The sequence below is a fragment of the Hordeum vulgare genome, chromosome 1H (genome assembly GCF_904849725.1).
Source record: "Hordeum vulgare subsp. vulgare chromosome 1H, MorexV3_pseudomolecules_assembly, whole genome shotgun sequence".
Lineage (NCBI taxonomy): Eukaryota > Viridiplantae > Streptophyta > Magnoliopsida > Poales > Poaceae > Hordeum > Hordeum vulgare.
Window position 1 is genome coordinate 104,443,389 of NC_058518.1, and position 20,899 is coordinate 104,464,287.

At 50.2% G+C, this 20,899-nt stretch overlaps 1 protein-coding gene across 1 annotated transcript; it reads right to left on the reverse strand.

The window, feature by feature from the left end:
• Positions 1-5,596: 5,596 nt before the first annotated feature.
• Positions 5,597-9,576, reverse strand: LOC123426429 (acyl-coenzyme A oxidase 4, peroxisomal). Its single transcript, XM_045110270.1, has 13 exons — positions 9,385-9,576; positions 9,180-9,284; positions 8,119-8,225; positions 7,830-7,907; positions 7,605-7,728; positions 7,428-7,501; positions 7,276-7,335; positions 7,092-7,201; positions 6,798-6,957; positions 6,620-6,696; positions 6,363-6,534; positions 6,173-6,265; positions 5,597-5,976 (listed from the first exon to the last, which is right to left on the reverse strand). The coding sequence occupies exons 1-13, from the start codon at positions 9,398-9,400 to the stop codon at positions 5,848-5,850; spliced, it is 1,305 nt and encodes a 434-aa protein (XP_044966205.1). The 5' UTR covers positions 9,401-9,576; the 3' UTR covers positions 5,597-5,847.
• Between the last annotated feature and the right edge of the window lie 11,323 nt (positions 9,577-20,899).

Below are 20,899 nucleotides of genomic sequence, written 5' to 3' on the forward strand. Positions count from 1 at the left end.
GCTAGTCCTCGTTTCTAGCAGTAGATGCATTAGAAGGCAAGTCTTGGCATTTCTGACGGCCACTCAGGCAGTCCTGGACTCCTCATCCCTACACAGGGGATCTGCTGTTCCCATAGCAAACGCAAGGAATATTTGGTAGTGCGGGCTGCGAGGTTGGGGACGCCGGCGGTTGGGCATCGTCGCGGCATGAGAGAGAGAGGCGGCTAGGGTTTGGGGCTCTCGTCTCCTGAGGGAGACGACAACAGAATATACTGTTTATTGTCTGCTTAATATCGAAGGGGTACATTTGTTTATATAGAAGGACAACCTTCACTAAACCCTAGATAACTTGGACTCTAATATAACTTGGACTCTAAGATAGGTAAGATAACTTGGGCTAAGCCCGTAATTAACCCTGCCTATTGGGCCTCCTTCGTTGGTACGTTGTACCGGTCATAACATCTCTTCCCGCCTTCTCAAACAGCTCGTCCTCGAGCCGAACATCTGGAAACTGCTGGCGGAAATCGTCGAGCTTCTCCCAAGTCGCTTCCTCCTCTGGCAGGCCGGTCCATTGTACCAAGACATGCCAGACGCCGCGACACTGCTGCGCCTGTAGCACCTTCGCCACCTGTGCGGAAGCTGGAAGGAGGCGGCCATCCGAAGTAGGAGGAAGGGCCGGTGTCGCTGCAGGAGGGTCCCCGCGGTAGGCCTTCAGTAAGCCGACATGGAAGACGTCGTGGAGGCGAGAACCAGCTGGCAGCTCCAAGCGGTATGCGAGTGTGCCGACACGCTCCAGCACACGAAAGGGATTGGCGTAGCAAGGTCCCAATTTGTGCTTGGAGCGCGGGTCCAGAGACTGCGTGGTCCTGTGGAGGAGGCGCAACCACACCCAATCGCCCACCGCGAACTCCGCCTCGCGATGATGAGCATCGTAGTACTTCCGAGCCAGCTGATGTGCTTGGAGAAGACGCTGGCGTGCCTCAGCCAGAATGTCGTCGCGGGTGCGGAGTAAGTCGCCCGCCGTCTCGGACCGAGCCGTCCCAGGCTCGTAAGGGAGCATCGTCGGAGGTGGGCGCCCGTAGACCACCTCGAAAGGCGTGGTGCGCAGGGCGGAGTGATAGGAGGTGTTGTAGCAGTACTCCGCCCACGCCAACCAGTCCACCCAAGCTCGTGGACGATCACCAGTAACACAGCGCAGGTACATGGCGATCACCTTGTTGACCACCTCGGATTGGCCGTCTGTCTGAGGGTGGAACGCCGTGCTCATGCGGAGCTTCACGCCCGCCAGTCGAAAGAGATCCCGCCAGACATGTCCCGTGAACACGGGATCACGATCGCCGACGATGGACGACGGAAAACCGTGGAGGCGAACGATGCCGTCGAAGAAGGCCCGCGCCACGGAGGCGGCTGTATATGGATGACCCAGGGCGATGAAGTGCGCGTACTTGCAGAAGCGGTCAACCACCGTGAGGATGACGGACTTGCCGCCCACCTTGGGGAGGCCCTCAATGAAGTCCATGGAAATATCCGCCCACACCTGGGAGGGTACGTCCAGCGGCTGCAGTAGACCCGCGGGTCGTAGTGTTTCCGTCTTGTTCCGCTGGCACGTCACGCACGATCGCACCCAGTCGCGGACCATCGCGCCATCACCGGGGATGTAAAAATCAGCACGGAGACGATGGAGAGTCTTCTGCATGCCCCCGTGCCCTGCAGAGTGCGCCAAGGTCAAGACCTGGTGGCGCAGGTCGCCATGGTCGGGCACGAAGATGCGGCGGCCATGTAGGAGTAGCCCCTCATCCAAGCGCCAGGGCGCGTCCAGCTCGCCGGCGTCAAGGCGCTGGCGCAGGCCCTGGGCGTCCACGGCCGTCGAAGTTGCCCGACGAATGTCGTTGATGAAGGCGAAAGATGGCCCGGAGCGAATGCACATGATAGTGCCAACCATGGCGACGTCGTCCGCGACATCCTCAGTGTCGCGGCGGGACAAGGCGTCGGCGACCGTGTTGAGACGGCCGGGGCGGTACTCAACGGTGAAGTCAAAGCCAAAGAGCTTGCTGATCCACTGGTGTTGCGGAACTGTGGAGAGGCGCTGGTCCAGCAAGAACTTGAGGCTGTAGTGGTCCGTGCGCACACGGAATGATCGGCTCCAAAGATAAGGCCGCCAGTGGCGCACCGCCTGAACCAGCCCAATAAGCTCACGCTCGTAGGCCGCGAGCTTGTGATGGCGAGCGGCGAAGGGGCGGCTGAAGAAGGCGAGCGGTCCCTCACCCTGGTGAAGGACGGCGCCGAAGCCGATGCCAGAGGCGTCGCAGTCCACGATGAACGTCATATCAAAGTCCGGCATCTGGAGGACGGGTCCCGTCGTGAGCGCCCGCTTGAGAGCCTCGTATGCCGTAGTCGCCTCCTCGTCCCAGGAGAAGGCGTCGCGTCGAAGGAGACGCGTCAGTGGCGCGGCGATGAGGCCGAAGTCCCGGATGTACTTCCGGTAGTAGCCGGCGAGGCCCAAGAAGCCGCGGAGCGCCCGCGGTGACCGCGGGATCGGCCACGGGGCGACGGCGGCGACCTTGTCCGCGTCCATCGCTACCCCGTCCGCCGAGATGACGTGCCCCAGGTACGCGACGGAGGTCGTGCCGAACGAGCACTTCGACCGCTTGAGGTGAAGACGATGCGCTTGAAGCTCATTGAAGATGATGGCCACATGTTGTAGATGTTCCGCCCAAGATGCACTGTAGATGAGAATGTCATCAAAGAAAACAAGCACAAAGCGGCGCAAGTATGGGCTGAGCACGTCGTTCATCAGGGCCTGGAAGGTCGCCGGCGCGTTGGAGAGGCCGAACGGCATCACCAGGAACTCGAAGTGGCCATGGTGAGTGCGGAACGCCGTCTTCTCGATGTCGTCAGGGTGCATGCGCACCTGATGGTAGCCCGAGCGAAGGTCGAGCTTGGTGAAGAAGCGCGCTCCGTGTAGCTCGTCCAAGAGCTCATCCACGACGGGGATGGGGAACTTGTCCTTGGACGTCAGGGCGTTGAGGGCGCGGTAGTCGATGCAGAAGCGCCATGTGCCGTCGGGCTTGCGCACAAGGAGCACCGGGGCGGAGAACGGCGATGTCGAAATTCGGATGATGCCCTGCGCGAGCATGACCGCCACCTGACGCTTGAGCTCGTCTTTCTGCAGCTGAGGGTACCGGTACGGACGCACGGCTACAGGTGCCGTGTCCGGCAGCAGGTGGATGCGGTGGTCACAGGGCCGCACGGGAGGGAGGCCCTGAGGCTCGTCGAAGATGTCGCTGTGCTGCTGCAGGAGATCGGCCAGGAGGGGATGCGCCTCGTCCAGTGCGGACGCCATCAACTGGAGCTGTGGAGTCACGGCGCCGGAGCCGCCGATGCCTGTCCACTGAACGCGACGGCCGCCCTCGCGCCAGAAGATGAGGGACAACACATCGAGGTCCCAAAGGATGGGGTCGAGAGTGAACAGGAAGTCGATGCCGAGGATGAAGTCGTAGCAGCCCAGGTCGATGCCGACGCAGTCGATGGAGAACGGCTCGTCGCCGATGAGGACGGGAACCTGCCGCGCCACCCCCTGGCAAGCAAGGCGGTCCCCGTTGGCGATGGTGACGCTGAACTTCTCCGAGCCCGCCGGTTGGAGTGCGAGGCGGCGCATGGCGTCCCCGGACAGGAAGTTGTGCGTCGAACCCGTGTCCGCGAGCGCGGTGAGACGCTCCCCGTTGATCATCACCGGAAGCAGCATCGTCTTTGCCGTCTTGATGCCAGCCATGGCATGAAGGGAGACGACGAAGGCGGTCGCGTCGACCGGCCCGTAGGTCGTGACGCCGGCCTCGGAGAGTGTGGTGGCGTCGAGCTCCGCGGCGAGGGCCTCCACCTCCGCGTCGTCGACGGTCTCCAAGTAGAACAGGCGGGCGCACGTATGGCTCGGCGCATACGGCTCGTCGCAGTTGAAGCACAGGCCCTTGCGGCGCCGCTTGAGCTGCTCGGCCGACGTCAAGCGCCGGAAGGTGCGTGTCGGCGCGGGGGCAGCCGCAGTAGCGCCCGGCAGGGCGGGGCGTGTCGGGGTGGCGGCCGCCGGGGCGGGGCGGGTGCCGCGGCCCGGGAACGCCTGCTGCAGGGCGTTGGTGCGCTGCTCGTACGCGCGTGCGTAATACATGGCCGTCTGCAGGTCCTGGGGGTCGCGCATCTCGACGTCGATGCGGATGTGGTCGGGAAGGCCGCTGACGAAGAGCTCGGCGCATTGGCGAGCCGTGACGTCAGGCGCATGGCAGGCCAACGTCTGGAAGCGGTCGGCGAAGTCCTGCACCGAGGTGGTGAAGGGAAGGCGACCGAGCTCGGCCAAGCGGCTCCCACGTATGGGGGGGCCGAACCGGAGGAGACACAGGTCGCGAAAGCGCTCCCACGAAGGCATCCCGCCCTCGTCCTGCTCGAGGGCGTAGTACCAAGTCTGGGCGGCGCCACGGAGGTAGTAGGAGGCGATCCACGTGCGGTCGGACGCCATGGTCCGTTGCCCCCTGAAAAACTGGTCGCACTGATTGAGCCAGTTCAGGGGGTCGACGGTGCCGTCGTAGGTGGCGAACTCCAGCTTGGTGAAGCGGGGTGGCTGCTGCACGTGTGGGGAGGCCGCGTAGGTGCCCTCGTGACGACCCAGCGTGGAGGAAGGAGAGTGTTGCGGCACCACGGAGCTCCTGGCGTACGGATCAGTGTACCCGCCGACCCCCCCCCCCCCCCCGAAGGTGGGGGCGGGTGGTTGCAACATCGTCGGCTGTAGTGGCGTCGTCGTGTAGGTCGGCGTGTCAATCCACGTCGGTAGCGGGGACGGCGACGGCGGCCACCGGACCTGGGTGATCGGCAGGCCCTGGGGCACGAAAGTCGCCGGGGGCGGTGGCGCGAAGGGCGCCGCCGGCGGAGGCGGTGGTGGCGGGGTTGCGTACGGAGCCTGGAGGAAAGTCCGGAGGTTCGAGACTGCCAGGTTGAGGTCGCGGATCGCCGAGGACATCTCCGTCGGGGAGAGGACGGGGGCGGGTTCGACCGCCAGGGCCGCGGGACCGGAGGCGGTCGGACCTGAGGTGGCCGGCGGCGGCGAGTGGTGCGGCGGCGGCTGCTGTGAGGTGGCGGGGAAGGCGGTGGTGGTGGGAAGGTCCGACAAATTCATCGAACCCAAGCTACCTGATACCAAATTGGTAGAGGCTAGGGTTCTACCAGGTCTCGGACGTAGGTTGCAGGGGTGGAAGTGCGGGCTGCGAGGTTGGGGACGCCGGCGCTGGCGGTTGGGCGCCGTCGCGGCGTGAGAGAGAGAGAGAGGCGGCTAGGGTTTGGGGCTCTCGTCTCCTGAGGAAGACGACAACAAAATATACTGTTTATTGTCTGCTTAATATCGAGGGGTACATGTGTTTATATAGGAGGACAACCTCCACTAAACCCTAGATAACTTGGACTCTAATATAACTTGGACTCTAAGATAGGTAAGATAACTTGGGCTAAGCCCGTAATTAACCCTGCCCATTGGGCCTCCTCCGTTGGTACTTTGCACCGGTCATAACATATTTTCTCAACCAAAAAATGGCACATGATCCGCACCCATCTCATCTCACAGGTAAGTCTCATGGGAAAATTCTCCTGAACTGCACAATTTCAATATGTAGAAGCTGTACGACCCCCCAGTGCACAAATACTGATCGTGAGATGTGACTCCATATGCTGCACCATTACATAGATACAAATCCAGCTCCGACTTTATCCTTCCGCCTTACAAATTACATTTGATCATTCCATTGCACTTATTCCGATCTTACTCGTACCCACCAGAATACAAGGTGGGGGGTCATACTTTGCTGTTCATCGTAGCTGGAGGCAGAAGAAGAATTACAGCCGAGATTTTGCTACTGCAGCGGGTTTGAAGCTCGCGATCCCAGTGATTTCTCTTCCGGTCACAAGGCTGTTGATGTCATAGGTGCCCTCGTATGAGTAAATCGGCTCCAGATCACAGAACGCCTGCAAAGGTTGAGATAGTTATGATCAATGTTTCTTTACTAGACACCGAGAAATGGAGAAGATCAAGTGGTTTATGAAGTACTGTGCCTAATAATAGGCCATCCATCAGCCCGTGAGATAATATTTAAATATAATCCAATCCAGTGCACCATGTTCGGGGATGATCAAATGGATATTAAATGTTAGCACTTTTTACCTTTGCTACTAGAAAATCAGCCAAAATTCCATTGCCGCCCAATAGCTCTCGACCCAGAGAAACTACCTCCCTTGACTTGCTGGACGTCCATGCCTGAATTCAAATGTTGGTAAGTACACTGTACATGTCAAGACACCATACGCGATTTAAACAAAGAGACCATTGGCTAGCTGCATAGCAATTTACAAACCTTGCCCAAACTAGCATGGCCTGGTGTCATTTTGCCTGACTCATAGAGCTTGCACAAGCGCCAGCCGACAAGAAGCATGGCCTGGATGTTACCAAGCATCCGAACAAGCTTTTCTTGGTTGATCTGAAAGGCTGCCAGGGGAGCTCCAAACTGCTTCCTTTCTTTCAAATACCTATCCAGTGGCAAATGTGCAAAGTCAAATAGGTATAAACCAGTACAAAGATAATTGTAAATTAAAGGATAGACGAGGTTCGGACCGATGGCACATGTCGTAGACGCCCATCGATATGCCAATTGGCTGCCAAGCAACCATAATACGTGACATTGCTAGGACCTATTTCAGCAGTCCAAGAGTAAATAAGAACTAGGGTTACATCACCAAGCGGCAACTCTAATCGGCTAACAAAGAGCAGGGAAGCTAGGGGTGATAGGTACCTTGCTTATATCCTGAAATGAGTTGATGCCTGTTAATCTGTCTTCTTCTGGGACAAATACTTTATTCAGAAGGATATCGCCATTCTGAACCATTCTAAGTCCAATTTTGTTTTGAATTTTTGTGGCTCTCAAACCAGGCGCTCCCTTCTTCACAATGAATCTGGAGAAAGAGTATCAGGTTCATCATTCACAAGCAGGGTAGTTTTGCATTAATAAGATAGAAATAACTTCATACCGACATGTACATGATATTAACACAATGCTATCGACAGTAGTCCAAAACAAGATGATTACCCATTTAGTTGCTTTGTGTCTGCATTCCTAGCTAAAATTACAAGCACATCTGCAAACGTGCTGTTACCTATCCAGCGCTTTTGGCCATCTAATTGCCAACCGCCAGGTACCTTAAAAATCATAACATAATAAGGTACTGAAGAAAAAACTTAATTTTTCTCAAATACAGTAATAAATATTAAACCTTGGTTGCTGAAGTTTTCAAGGAGCTTGCATCACTTCCATAATCTGGCTCTGTTAAAGCCTACAGAAAGCGGACACACTCTTAGGAAGAGGGGATAATGATAATAAAACATTGCATATTGTATATATAAGCTACTGAATAATGTGACTCACCCAGCAACCAACAGTTTTAAACTGAGCTAACGATGGTAGGTACTTCTGCTTTTGAGCCTCTGATCCACAAAGAGCTGTTCTTCACATATACAGAATTAAAACATGAGCTCAAGTAAGTTGTTGGTCAAAGTCAAACAGAATATCAAACATAATATTTTTTTTAAATGACAACTTTACCAATTGTGGACATTGCCAAAGAGGAGTGCACTAAAATAAATGTGGAGCAGCTTGCATCAACCCGTGCAACTTCTGCTATAGAAACGGCACTCGCTGTAAGCGAGAGTCCTGGGCACCCATATCCCTGCAACCCCACAAAGATTGTGATTTTTTTTTCTAACATTGTACATGTACAAATCCAACATTACATAGTACAGCATGAATAGAAGATTGAGTAGTTTGAACCTTCGTTGTACTTCCAGCTAAGCCAAGAGTTGCAAGTTTCGGAATGGCATGAAATGGGAATTCTGCCTTCTCCCAGTACTGCAAAAGCAAAATAACAAAGTTTTTGACACATCAGCTTAACAACAGCTACTACAAAGAAGAGAGGCATCTAAACATGACAAAACTAGCAGCAGTATGTACTACAGGGTTTCAGTATGAAGACATGTTGCACCATAACATTAGTCCAAATTATATTTTATTTCTCTGAGAACATGAAATGAGACGGGAAATGTCTGTAGCAAGAACATACTTCGGTCATAATGGGTGCAATTTCTTTCTCTGAAATAGCACGGACTTTCTTCCTAAGCGCCTTCTCTTCATCGGTCAGCAAATCATCAAGCTGGTAGTAGTCCGACACTGCAAACAGCAATTAATGAGCTTACAAACAGGTAATGTGTAGCACAGTGCATAATTCAAATGCTGTAGATTAATATGTGGCAACCAAAGTCTGCAAGAAAAACTGTGCAATGTTTAATAATATAACTGACACAGAAATTAATTAATTTATTAGTACGCTGTAAGCAGGTGAAAGATTGTGAAACAAGAGGACCAAGTGCCTTCTTTTTCTCTTTAATTTTTGTGAGTGGATACAACTACTTCCTGACAAAAATAAAATGTCTATTTCTGCTTGGCCGTGCAAGGAGAACTTGCTAATTAATTGTATACATTGCGAAAGCGACCAACCCAATGATCAATAAGTCCAAGACAAGCATTCTCAAAAGCACAAGCAAAAACTAAAATCATGTTTACACTGAAAATCCAGATCATTCTCGTAAACTTGTTCTTTATTGGTCTGTTGCAGAGTGCAAACGGAAAACTACCCCATATTTAAACTGAAAATGACATTAAGGAACTCCTACTATTATTGTGAACAGGTGCGAAAGCAACTCACTAAATGTTACTCCCTCCATAAGTGTCTCAAGCTTAGTACAAATTTGTAAGGCTGGTATAAAGTTGGAACACTTATTTTGAGACGGATGGAGTATTAATTATATGAACATAACCAAATCACAAACACAGATCCACCAATATTAACCCAACATTCAAAATGCATTTCCAGACTCTGAGTATCCAATAAAGCGCTCAAAACTCTCGTTTTCTCAAGAGCAGGCTGGATGATAACCTCAAAATGATGAACAGAACGGTGCACCCTCCTCCCCAAAAGAGACAAATAAGACAGTTCACCTAACGATTGCTCTACTGACCCTATAATTATAAAACCATCTTACCACTAGTTAAACCAAAACCTGCAATTAAACCCGAAAAAATGGTCAACGAACAAAATTAAAGAAACGGAACAGGGGATCTCACCGGCGGGCGGGAACAGGGACGCCGGCGTGGCCTGCGGGAACGCGAGCGCCACCTCCAGCGCCGGTAGCCCGACTTTCACTCCGTCCTCGTTCCTTCCCTCTCCGCCTGCACGATACCAGCGCACGAAATCAAAACCCCCCAGAAAGCAGAAGCCGCTCAATCGCCGCGCCGAACCCGGCCGCCGGGAGCTCAGTCCGCCGCTCACCTCGCAGGCTACCCATCGCCGCGGCGCAACCGATAGCTCGTGGGCACCTCTCCTCTCCTCCGCGGATCCGAGCTTCTCTCGATCGAGGTGGAGGAGTAGTTGGGCAGGGGACGGAGACGAAAAGCTTTGCGCGAGAGGAGCTATCCGGCCATTTCGAGAGTTAATAGACGGTACGCTAACTGAGCTTCTCGGGCCCACAAGTCACTGAGGCAACTTATTTATTGCCTGATCGGCATGACGTGGCAGGCGGCCGGCCAGCTGCGACGGTTTTGCGTGTACGCGACGTTGTGTCTATCGGTCACCGACAAATGAGGTCAGAGCTCGAGTGGACCATGGGTGTGGGGCCAACTCTATCGACCTCGGCTTGGATTCTGTCTGTTTAAGGTGTGTTCAGGGATGGCATGGAATGGCATGGATTCGACCCTTCCGAATCAATTTACTCGCGTTTAGTTGCATCTGGAACCGACATGAAGTGGTTTTTCCCGATCGAATATTCGGTCCAGACGCGGAATGAGGTCATACCTCGAAAACGGTCGGACCACGCGGAACGGCCGCCTTCCCCGAACTCACCCTCGCTGCGTCGCCTCCCGCTCCTCCCTCCCCCTCATCCCTTCGCCTCCATGGATCTGAGTTGCGTCGGCGCTCCTCCCTTCCCCGTCGACCGTGGCCGCCTCCCCCTCCTCCCCCTTCCCCTCCTCTTCTCTCCTTCCTTGCCACCCGGTTCTTTCCATCCCCATGGCCGGTTCTTTCCATCCCCGTCGGACGGTTCCTTCTCTCCCGTTGGTGGGTTTCTCCCATCCCCGTCGCCTGGTTCCTCCTCTCCCTGTCGGTCGGTTACTCCCCTCCTTGTCGGTCGGTTCCTCCTCTCCCCGTCGACCGGTTCCTCCTCTCCCCGTCAGTCGTTTCCTCCTTTCCCAGCCGACCGTTTTCCTCATCTCCCAGTTGGTCGGTTCCTCTCATCCCCGCTGGTTGGTTCCTCCTCTCCCCGTCGGCCGGTTCCTCCTCTCGCCGCCGGTCGGTTCCTCCTCTCGCCGCCGAACGGTTCCTCCCATCCCCGCCGGCAGGTTCCACCTCTCCCGTTTCTGTTGAAAATATGCCCCAGAGGCAATAATAAAGTGGTTATTATTATATTTCCTAGTTCATGATAATTATATATTATTCATGCTATAACTGTATTAACCGGAAACAATAATGCATGTGTGAATATATAGATCACAATGTGTTCCTAGTGAGCCTCTAGTTGGCTAGCTCGTTGATCAATAGATGATCATGGTTTCCTGATCATGAACATTGTATGTCATTGATAACGGGATCACATCATTGGGGAATGATGTGATGGACAAGACCCAATCCTAAGCATAGCACTAGATCGTGTTGTTCATCTACTAAAGTTTTTCTAATGTCAAGTATCATTTCCTTAGACCATGAGATTGTGCAACTCCCGGATACCGCAGGAGTGCTTTGGGTGTATCAAACGTCACAACGTAACTGGGTGATTATAAAGGTGCACTACAGGTATCTCCGGAAGTGTCTGTTGGGTTGTACGAATCGAGACTGGGATTTGTCATTCCGTGTGACGGAGAGGTATCTGTGGGCCCACTTGATAATCCATCATCATAATGAGCTCAATGTGACTAAGGAGTTAGCCACGGGACGATGTGTTACGGAACGAGTAAAGAGACTTTCCGGCAACGAGATTGAACAAGGTATAGGGATACTGACGATCGAATCTCGGGCAAGTATCATACCGGTAGACAAAGGGAATTGCATACGGGATTGATTGAATCCCCGACATCATGGTTCATCCGATGAGATCATCATGGAGCATGTGGGAACCAACATGGATATCCAGACCCCGCTGTTGGTTATTGACCGGAGAGGTGTCTCGGTCATGTCTGCATGGTTCCCGAACCCATAGGGTCTACACACTTAAGGTTCGATGAGCTAGGGTTATATGAGAATAGTATATGTGGTTATCGAAGGTTGTTTGGAATCCTGGATGAGATCCCGGACGTCATGAGGAGTTCCGGAATGGTCCGGAGGTAAAGATTCATATATAGGAAGTGAGGATTTGATCGCCGGAAGTGTTTCAGGCGTCACGAGTAATGTACCGGGACCATCAGAAGGGTTCCCGGGGTCCACCGGGAAGGGCCACCAGCCCCAAAGTGCTACATGGGCCAAAAGGTGGATGGGAACCAGCCCCTAAGTGGGCTAGTGCGCCACCGCCATCAGCCCAAGGTGCACAAGGGGTGGAGGGGGCCAAACCCTAGGCGTGGAGGGGCAGCCTTGGGCTCCAAGCCCACCTCCTCCACCCTTGGCCGCCGCCCCTTGCCCATCTAGGGCTGCTGCACCCTCCTAGGGTGGAAACCCTAGGGGTGGGCACCCTCCTCCCTCTCCTCCTATATAAACCTGAGAATAATTTCATACTTGAACCATACTTGAACGATACCCATACATTTATCTCTCAAATCCATACTTAAACCATACCCATTTGATGTCATTTTCAGCCCAACCAAAACTAAACCCATTATTTTTTCCACCCAAACCAACTTAAACCCAATACATAACCGTGGGTTTAAAACCAATACATAACTATGGGTTTGCTTTAATGTACATATAATTGCATAAATTGACAAGTTAAGAAGCAAATGAGATAGAAAAGGCATAAGTGCATCTACAACAGTTTGAGAACAAAGTTATCCTTAAGATACAGTCAACACACAGCAAAAGGCAAAAAAAATGCCCACGTCTGAATAGCTCACTAACAAGTGTATTAAAACAAAATCACTTAGCCAAAGCACAAGCAAACACTTCCAAATTTCATGTGGTATTTCCCCAGAATACATAATTATACAGTGCATTACAACATGCATGCGGATCAAAGATATTCATTCTCGGTCATCGTTGATTATTGCACATAACCAATGCCTAGAAACCGGTTTGGACCCATAGTTTATAAGCATTTATAACCAAACTGTTTAAACCCATAACCAACTATACCCAAACTGGTTTCTTCACATACCCAAACCAAAACCAAACTAAAAAAGCCCAGCCCAATAAAACCTAAACCAATCAAACCCAAAGTAATAACCGAACCGTTACACCCGATTTTCTAATAACCATTCCCAGGTTTACTAGTCCTATATATAGTGGAGGGTTTTGGGGCTGCAACACACAACTTCTTCCACCTCCACGGCGCAGCCCTACTCCTCCTCTTCGTCGTCCTCCGTAGAGCTTGGCGAAGCCCTGCCGGAGTACCATGCAGCTCCATCGTCACCACGTCATCGTGCTGCCAGAGCTCTCCCTCAACCTCTCCTGCCTCCTTGCTGGATCAAGGTGTTGGAGACGTCATCGGGCTGCACGTGTGTTGAATGCGGAGGCACCATTGTTCGGTGCATAGATCGGAATCCACCGCGATCTGAATCGTTGCGAGTACGACTCCATCAACCGCGTTCTAACAACACTTCCGCTTAGCAATCTTCAAAGGTATGAAGATGCTCTACCCCTTTGCTCGTTGTTGGTTTCTCCATAGATAGATCCTTGTGTGACGTAGGAATTTTTTTGAAATTACTACGTTCCCCAACAGTGGCATCCGAGCCAGGTTCTATGCGTAGATTCTATGCACGAGTAGAACACAATAGTTGTGGGCGATGATTTTGTCAATTGCTTCTCGTTACTAGTCTTATCTTGATTCGGCGGCATCATGGGATGAAGCGGCCCGGACCGACTTTACACGTACTCTTACGTGAGACTGGTTCCACCGACCGACATGCACTTGTTGCATAAGGTGGCTAGAGGGTGTCTGTCTCTCCCACTTTAGTCGGATCGGATTCGATGAAGAGGGTCCTTATGAAGGGTAAATAGCATTGGCATATCAACGTTGTGGCTGTCACGTAGGTAAGAAGTGTTCTTGCTAGAGACCCTAATCAGCCACGTAAAACTTGCAACAACAATTAGAGGACGTCTAATTTGTTTTTGTAGGGTATGCTATGTGATGTGATATGGCCAAAAGGATGTGATGTTACATATGTGATGTATGAGATTGATCATGTTATTGTAAATAGGATTCACGACTTGCATGTCGATGAGTATGACAACCGGCAGGAGCCATAGGAGTTGTCTTAATTTATTGTATGAGGTGCAACGCCACGTGATTACTTTACTTTATTGCTAAAATTTAGCTATAGTAGTATAAGTAATAGTTGGCGTGACGACTTCACGGAGACACAATTATGGAGATCATGATGCTGGAGATTATGGTGTCATGCCGGTGATAATGATGATCATGGTGCCCCGAAGATGGAGATCAAAGGAGCAAGATGATATTGGCCATATCATGTCACTATATGATTGCATGTGATGTTTATCATGTTTTTGATCTTATTGCTTAGAACGACGGTAGCAAAGATAAGATGAGCCCTCATTAAAATTTCGAGATATGTATTCCCCTAAGTGTGCACCGTTGCGAAGGATCGTTGTCTCGAAGCACCACGTGATGATCGGGAGTAATAGATTCTAACGTTCGCATACAACACGTGTAGGCCAGTTAACACATGCAAAACACTTAGGTTGACTCGATGAGCCTAGCATGTACAGACATGGCCTCGAATATGGGAGACCGAAAGGTCGAACATGAGTCGTATGGTTGATACGATCAGCATGGAGATGCTCACCATTGATGACTAGTCCGTCTCACGTGATGATCGGACACGGGCTAGTCGACGTGGATCATGTAACACTTGGATGACTAGAGGGATGTCGATCTGAGTGGGATTTCATTAGTAGTTTGATTAGATGAACTTAATTGTCATGAACTTAGTCTAAAATTGTCTTTACAAATATTGTAGATCCAATGGCCAACGCAAATGTCTCATTCAACTTCAACGCGTTCCTAGAGAAAACCAAGCTCAAAGATGATGGGAGCAACTATGCAGATTGTGCTCGTAACTTAAAGCTCATCCTCACTGCTTCCAAGAAGGCATATGTCCTTAATGCACCGCTAGGTGATCCTCCCGTTCCCACGCCAACCCAGGACATTAGGAACGTCTGGCAGTCATGGAGTGATAACTACTCTCTCGTTCAGTGCGGCATGCTTTACAGTTTAGAACCGGGGCTCCAAAGGCGTTTTGAGCAACACAGAGCATATGAGATGTTCGAGGAGCTAAAACTTGTTTTTCAAGATCATGCCCGTGTCAAGAGATATGAAGTCTCCGACAAGTTATTTAGCTGTAAGATGAAGGAGAATAGCCCTGCCAGTAAGCACATACTCAGAATGTCTGGGTTGCACAACCGCTTGACTCAGCTGGGAGTTGAACTTACGAATGATGCGGTCATTGACAGAATCCTCCAGATGCTTCCACCTAGCTATAAAGGTTTTGTGATGGACTACAACATGCAAGGGATGGAGAAAACCATTCCGGAGTTGAATTCAATGCTGAAATCTGCGGAGGTAGAAATCAAGAAAGAACATCAAGTGTTGATGGTCAATAAGACCACCAGTTTCAAGAAGGGCAAGGGTAAGAAGAACTTCAAGAAGGACGGCAAAGAAGTTGCTGCACCCGGTGTTAGGGCATAGTTTATGCCTAAGTAATTTTGGTGATTGATGACAGTACCGCAAAGGACTAACCGTGTGTGTTAAGATTTCAGAGAACACATGTCAACGGCACAAGACGACTTGCCCCCTCTTTCCATGGAACAGAAGCACGGTGTACTCTACGATTCTCTTTCTTTGAGTCATAGGAACGTCGTACTATTAAGAGGGGACCCGTAGTGGAAAGGTTTGGGTGGAATCAATTTTGCACGCACACACATTATCTACTTTCCCCTTGCCTGCAACTTTGGAGTGGCTCCCGCCTTTGTGTTATCTCTTCTTAGCAAATGGTCCCTTAGCGGTAGTACCGTTGTGCTTAGCGGTAGTACCGCTGGAGTGCTAGCGGTAGTACCGCTGCAGCCAGCGGTAGTACCGCTAGCTGGCGGTAGTACCACCCCTGGTCAGCGGTAGTACCGCTCCAGGAGCTTAGTACTGCCTTCCTAGCGGTTGTACTTCGACGGACCTTTTTGCGAAGACTTTCTTGGTGGTGGTTGGCCCGGTAGTGCTTATGCACTACCATGGGCCCAACGGTAGTACCGCTGGAGTGCCAGCGGTAGTACCGCTGCAGCCAGCGGTAGTACCGCTAGGCACGGGCTGTGAGTGGGAAAACGGTTGGATTCCCCCCCCCACTATATAAGGGGTTCTTCTAGCTGTGGAACCTTATCTCTTACCCTCCCAAGCTCCATTGTTGCTCCCTAAGCTCAAAAGTGCCCGATCTCTCTCCCTAGCCAATCAAACTCGTTGATTCTTTAGGGATTGGTTGAGAAGGCCTAGATCTACACTTCCACCAAGAGAAAAGTTGATTCCCCCACCAATCCCTTGTGGATCTTGTTACTCTTGGGTGTTTGAGCATCCTAGACGGTTGAGGTCACCTCGAAGCCACATTCCATTGTGGTGAAGCTTCGTGGTCTTGTTGGGAGCCTCCAAGCTTTGTGTGGAGTTTGCCCCAACCTTGTTTGTAAAGGTTCGATCGCCGCCTTCAAGAGCACCTATAGTGGAATCACAGTACCTTGCATCGTGCGAGGGCATGAGGAGAATACGGTGGCCTTAGTGGCTTATTGGGGAGCATTGTGCCTCCACACCGCTCCAACGGAGACGTACTTCCTGTCAAAGGGAAGGAACTTCGGTAACACATCCTCGTCTTCTTTGGTTCCACTTGTGGTTATCTCTAACCTTTACTTTGTGTATGCTTATGTTGTTGTCTATCTCTTACTTGTCTTAGTAGCTCTTGTTGTTAGCTTCATTACGGTTCACCCCATTGTTGTTATTTTTGTGAACCCGTATGTTGTTTACCCTAACTTGTTAAGATTAATTAAAAAGTGGTCGTTGCCTATTCACCCCCCTCTAGTCAACCATATCGATCCTTTCAATTGGTATCAGAGCCACGTCTCTTTATTAAGGGTTTAACCACCCGAAGAGTATGGAAGATGATGAGGGAGTTCCCCGTGCACAAACCGAGGGCATGGAATTGACTTCGATCACAAGGGACGACTTGAATACGGCTATGGCCGCACTCAAGACGTCCATGACGAACGAGGTCAAGACCATGCTTAAAGAGTTAATGGAGGGAATTAAAAACTCTCCCGAACCGACACTGGTGTTTAAACCCACCACCCCGGATTCGGAGGCCGATTCCGTTAGGGAAACGACTAAAGGTATGCGACCTTCCCAACCTCTCGAAAATGATGGGAATGGGACGTATGCATCTGTTCCACCACTCGTAGTCTATGGAGGACCAGTTCCCACACCGCGTCTTAATCCTGTTGGTCCTCCTCCTAAGCTTGTGAAGGGTGACTTTGCTAACTGGGTAATTTCTATTAAGTCTCATTTTAATCACAGCTCAACAAATTTGTGGAGAATCATCGAGCAAGGATATTATCCCCATGATCCAAGCAACCTCACTCCAAGAGAAGATGCGGACAATCAATACAATCACTCTGCTTTGTTTATTCTCCAGTCCGCAGTGCCACCTGAAGATCTTCCTCACTTGCGTCCCTTCACTTTGGCCATGGATTGTTGGGAGCACATTATGGTGTTGTACAAGGGAAGCTCAAGCATTCAACGGTCCAACTATGAAGTGATACTTGATAAGGCCGATGAGTTTGTGATGAAGAAAGACGAGGACCCTCGTGATCTCTATCGGAGGGTGACTGCTATTGCTGTGGCACTCAAGGATCATGGGAGCAAGGATGTGGATGATACATGGGTCAAGCGCAAGTTTCTCAAAGCCATCATGCCTTTCAATAAAGCCATGTCACCTGTCATTCGTCATCGACCAGACTTCCACTCCTTGTCTTCCAGTGAGGTGTTGGATGAATTCATTGCAATGTCAATCATGAACGAAACAGCTGACAATGCACTTGCTCGTGTTCGCTCAAAGACAGCTTCACCCAACCTTGCGTTAAAAGAAAAAGCAACGTCTGAAGAAGAAGAAGAGGATGAGGAAGAGGAGAGCTGCCCTGAAGACACAAAGTATGCCTATCATGAGCACATGGCTCTTGCGTCAAGGCAATTCTGGGGTAACAAGAGGAACTCAAGACCCACCTTCGCCAATAACAACTCGAGTGGGTTCAAACCCAAGCAACGAGTGAGGACATGTTATAACTGTGGTAACGTGAGTCACTTCGTGGCCGAATGTCCCTATGAGAAAAGGGAAGACAACGGGGGCAAGCTCATTCGCAAAGACAAAACCAAGTCATTTCCAATCAAGAACAACTTTCTGAAGAAACCTCACCCAAAGGGGATGGTGGCCCTTGAAGAGTACCCTTCCGATGATGATGATGATGATACACTGGCAACGACAATTGTTGCTATTGCAACTCCCTCTCCCCAGAAGGTGTCTCTCTTCAACGCCCCCAATGAGAACCACATCACCAAGTGCCTCATGGCAAAAGGTATCAATCAGGTAACCCCCATCATTAAGACCAACATCGCTACTGCTCCTTCATTGTTAAATTGTGTTGATGATAGTGATGTTGGGGAACTTAATGAGCATGATCTTGACAAGTTTCTGTGCACTATTAAGGGAGAATCCAAGAAGCACTTTGTTGCTCTCTTGGAACAACTGGGTGAGGCCAATGACCTCATTGAGTCTCATGAGGAAACCATCTCCGAGCTTTAGGGACACAACCATGACTATGCCGATGAAATTGTTGAATTATCTATTGCTCTAGAAAAGGAGCACACTCTTCGTTTGGCTCTTGAGGAGTCATACAACGATGACTGCGCTAAAATGCAAAATAAACTAGATCATGATACTGTTCTTACTCGTATGCTTAAGTCTGAGAAGTATGCTCTTGGGGTTGGCCATGACAGACTCAAAGTGGAGTTTGACACACTTGACAAGGCTCACAAGGTCTTGAAAGGTGTTCATTTCTCTCTGAAATAGTCTCATGATCAACTCCAAGCAAAGCTTACCAAGGAGATCTCTACTTGTCCTCCCTTTGTGTTAATTGATAATGCTTGTACAACTAATCCTTGTTGTGAGCATGTACATCTTGTGGAGGAAAATGCCAAGTTAAAGGAGAAACTTGAGAAGGGCCTTGTGGCATGCATACAAGGTGAGAAGAGCCTGAACGACCTCTTGAGCACTCAAAAGGGTGTTGTAGGAAAGGAGGGACTTGGACTTACCTCCAAGTCAATAGGAAAAAGGAGGAATAGGAACAAACGATATCCTACCCTCATGGACATCTTTGTCAAAGAGGGTGAAGGGACTCAGGAGGTGAACAGGAACAAGGTGGACGATGGTAACGTCAAGAAGGGCAAAACCATTCCTACTAACACAGCCGACAAACTCAATTCTTCTTATGTCTTATGTCGTGCTAGTGATGGGCATGTTTATGCCAGATTTGTTGGTTCCTACTATGAGTCCATTGAATGGGCTATCTGGGTTCCTAAGACCCTTGTCTCTAACATGAAAGGACCCATTAAAAAATGGGTACCTAAAACCAAGCCTTGATCTATTGCAGGAGTTTGCTTCCGGTGGGGTGTCATGGTTGCTCGATAGTGGAGCAACAAATCATATGACCGGAAGCAAGGACTTAGTGGTGGATGTGCATCCTTCTCCATCTATGCCCACCCATATCCAATTCGCCGATGCATCCTCGTCAAAGGTATTGGGATTTGGTAAGGTGGTCATCTCTCAAGAGTTATCTATTGAGAAGGTCATGCTTCTTGAGTCTCTTGCCTACAATTTACTTTCGGTTCGTCAACTTGCAATTATGGTTTTTTCCACATTCTTTAATCTTGATACTGTGGTCCTCTTGTTTAGAAAGACTCTTAAAGTAGCCTATGTTGGATATGTCGAAATGGTCTTTATGTGGTGAACTTCTCAAAGCGACCCACTAAGACCGCGACGTGTTTAATGGCTAAAGTTGATGTGGGCTGGCTTTGGCATCGTCGACTAGCTCATGTCAATATGAGATCTTTGCAAAGTCTTCTAACAGGGGACCATATTCGTGGACTAACAAATGTGAGTTTTGCTAGAGATCGTGCTTGCAATGCTTGCATTGAAGGAAAGATTTATGAAACTGCTCATCGTCCAACGACTCTCATTTACACTAAGAGGCCATTGGAGCTCCTCCATATGGATCTTTTCGGCCCTCCATCATTTGATAGTCTTGGAGGCAGAAAGTACTGCTTGGTGATTGTTGATGAATACTCAAGATACACCTGGGTATATTTCTTCAAAAGGAAGAGTGCGACTCAACAAACTGTCATCAACTTTGCTAATGAAGCTCAACATCAACATGAAGCAAAGATCTTGATGATTAAAAGTGACAACGACACCGTGTTCAAGAACTATACCTTGGACGAGTTTCTAGGTGATGAGGGAATAAAACATCAATATTCAGCACCATATACCCCTCAACAAAATGGCGTGGAAGAAAGGAAGAACCGGACCTTGATGGACGCTGCAAGAACAATGATGGCGGAATTCAAATCTCCATATAACTTTTGGGTAGAGGCCATCAACACAGCATGTCATGCGTCCAATCGGCTCTATATCCGCAAAGGCTTGAACAAGACTCCATACGAGATTCTCACTGGAAACAAACCCAATCTCAAGTACTTCCGGGTATTCGGTTGCAAGTGTTTCATTCTCAAGAAAGGTGCACGTTTAGCTAAATTTGATTCTAGAGCACATGAGGGCATCTTTGTTGGTTATGCTACAAACTCTCATGCTTACCGTGTCCTCAACAAGTCCACTAGACTCATTGAGGAGACGTGTAACGTGGAGTTTGATGAAAATAATGGCTCCAAAGTGGAGCAAAGTGGTCTTTGTGATGTAGGTGATGAAATTCCTCCCCAAGCCATAAGAAGAATGGGGATTGGTCAAATACTCCCCATTGAGGAACCCCTTGTGGCCGAAGGAGAAGGACAATGCTCTACTCAAGTGGAGCCATCACCTCCACAAGCCCCACACGCTTCCGATGAACAAAGAGAAGACTCTCGACAAGATGAACAAGCTCAAGGTCAAGATAAATTGCCCAACAATGATGATGTGTTCCATGATATTCAAGCACTTACCCAAGGTTCCGAACCTGCTCATGATCAAGATCAAGTGCAACCACAAGATCCAGACCAAGTAGAAGCACAAGATCAAGATCAAGAGCAACCACAAGTACAAGGACAAACAAGTGAACCCGCTCAAGTCGAAAGTCAAGATGATCAGGATACTGTCTCACAATTCCCTTTTGCAGCACCAACAACCGGTGCCAAGGGAGGCTCAAGACACAAGGGGAAGCAAAGTAAACAAGTCGATGCTCCCCAGTTATCCAATGAAGAACTCTTGGAGCGTCGAGCAGCCAAGATTGTGAACAAGCTGAGAGTCAAGTCACATCTTATGAAGAATGTACTTGGCAGTTTAAAAAGGGGAGTATCCACCCGTCAACAAATTTGGAATTATTGTGAGCATCACGCGTT

What these genes read in the sequence shown, in the direction of transcription:
- LOC123426429 (XM_045110270.1), bottom strand. An exon ending in TTGCACCCATTATGACCGAA is followed by an intron (nt 7,908 to 8,118) that starts GTATGTTCTTGC and finishes TTGCTTTTGCAG; the next exon opens with TACTGGGAGAAGGCAGAATT. An exon ending in TTAAAACTGTTGGTTGCTGG is followed by an intron (nt 7,336 to 7,427) that starts GTGAGTCACATT and finishes CGCTTTCTGTAG; the next exon opens with GCTTTAACAGAGCCAGATTA.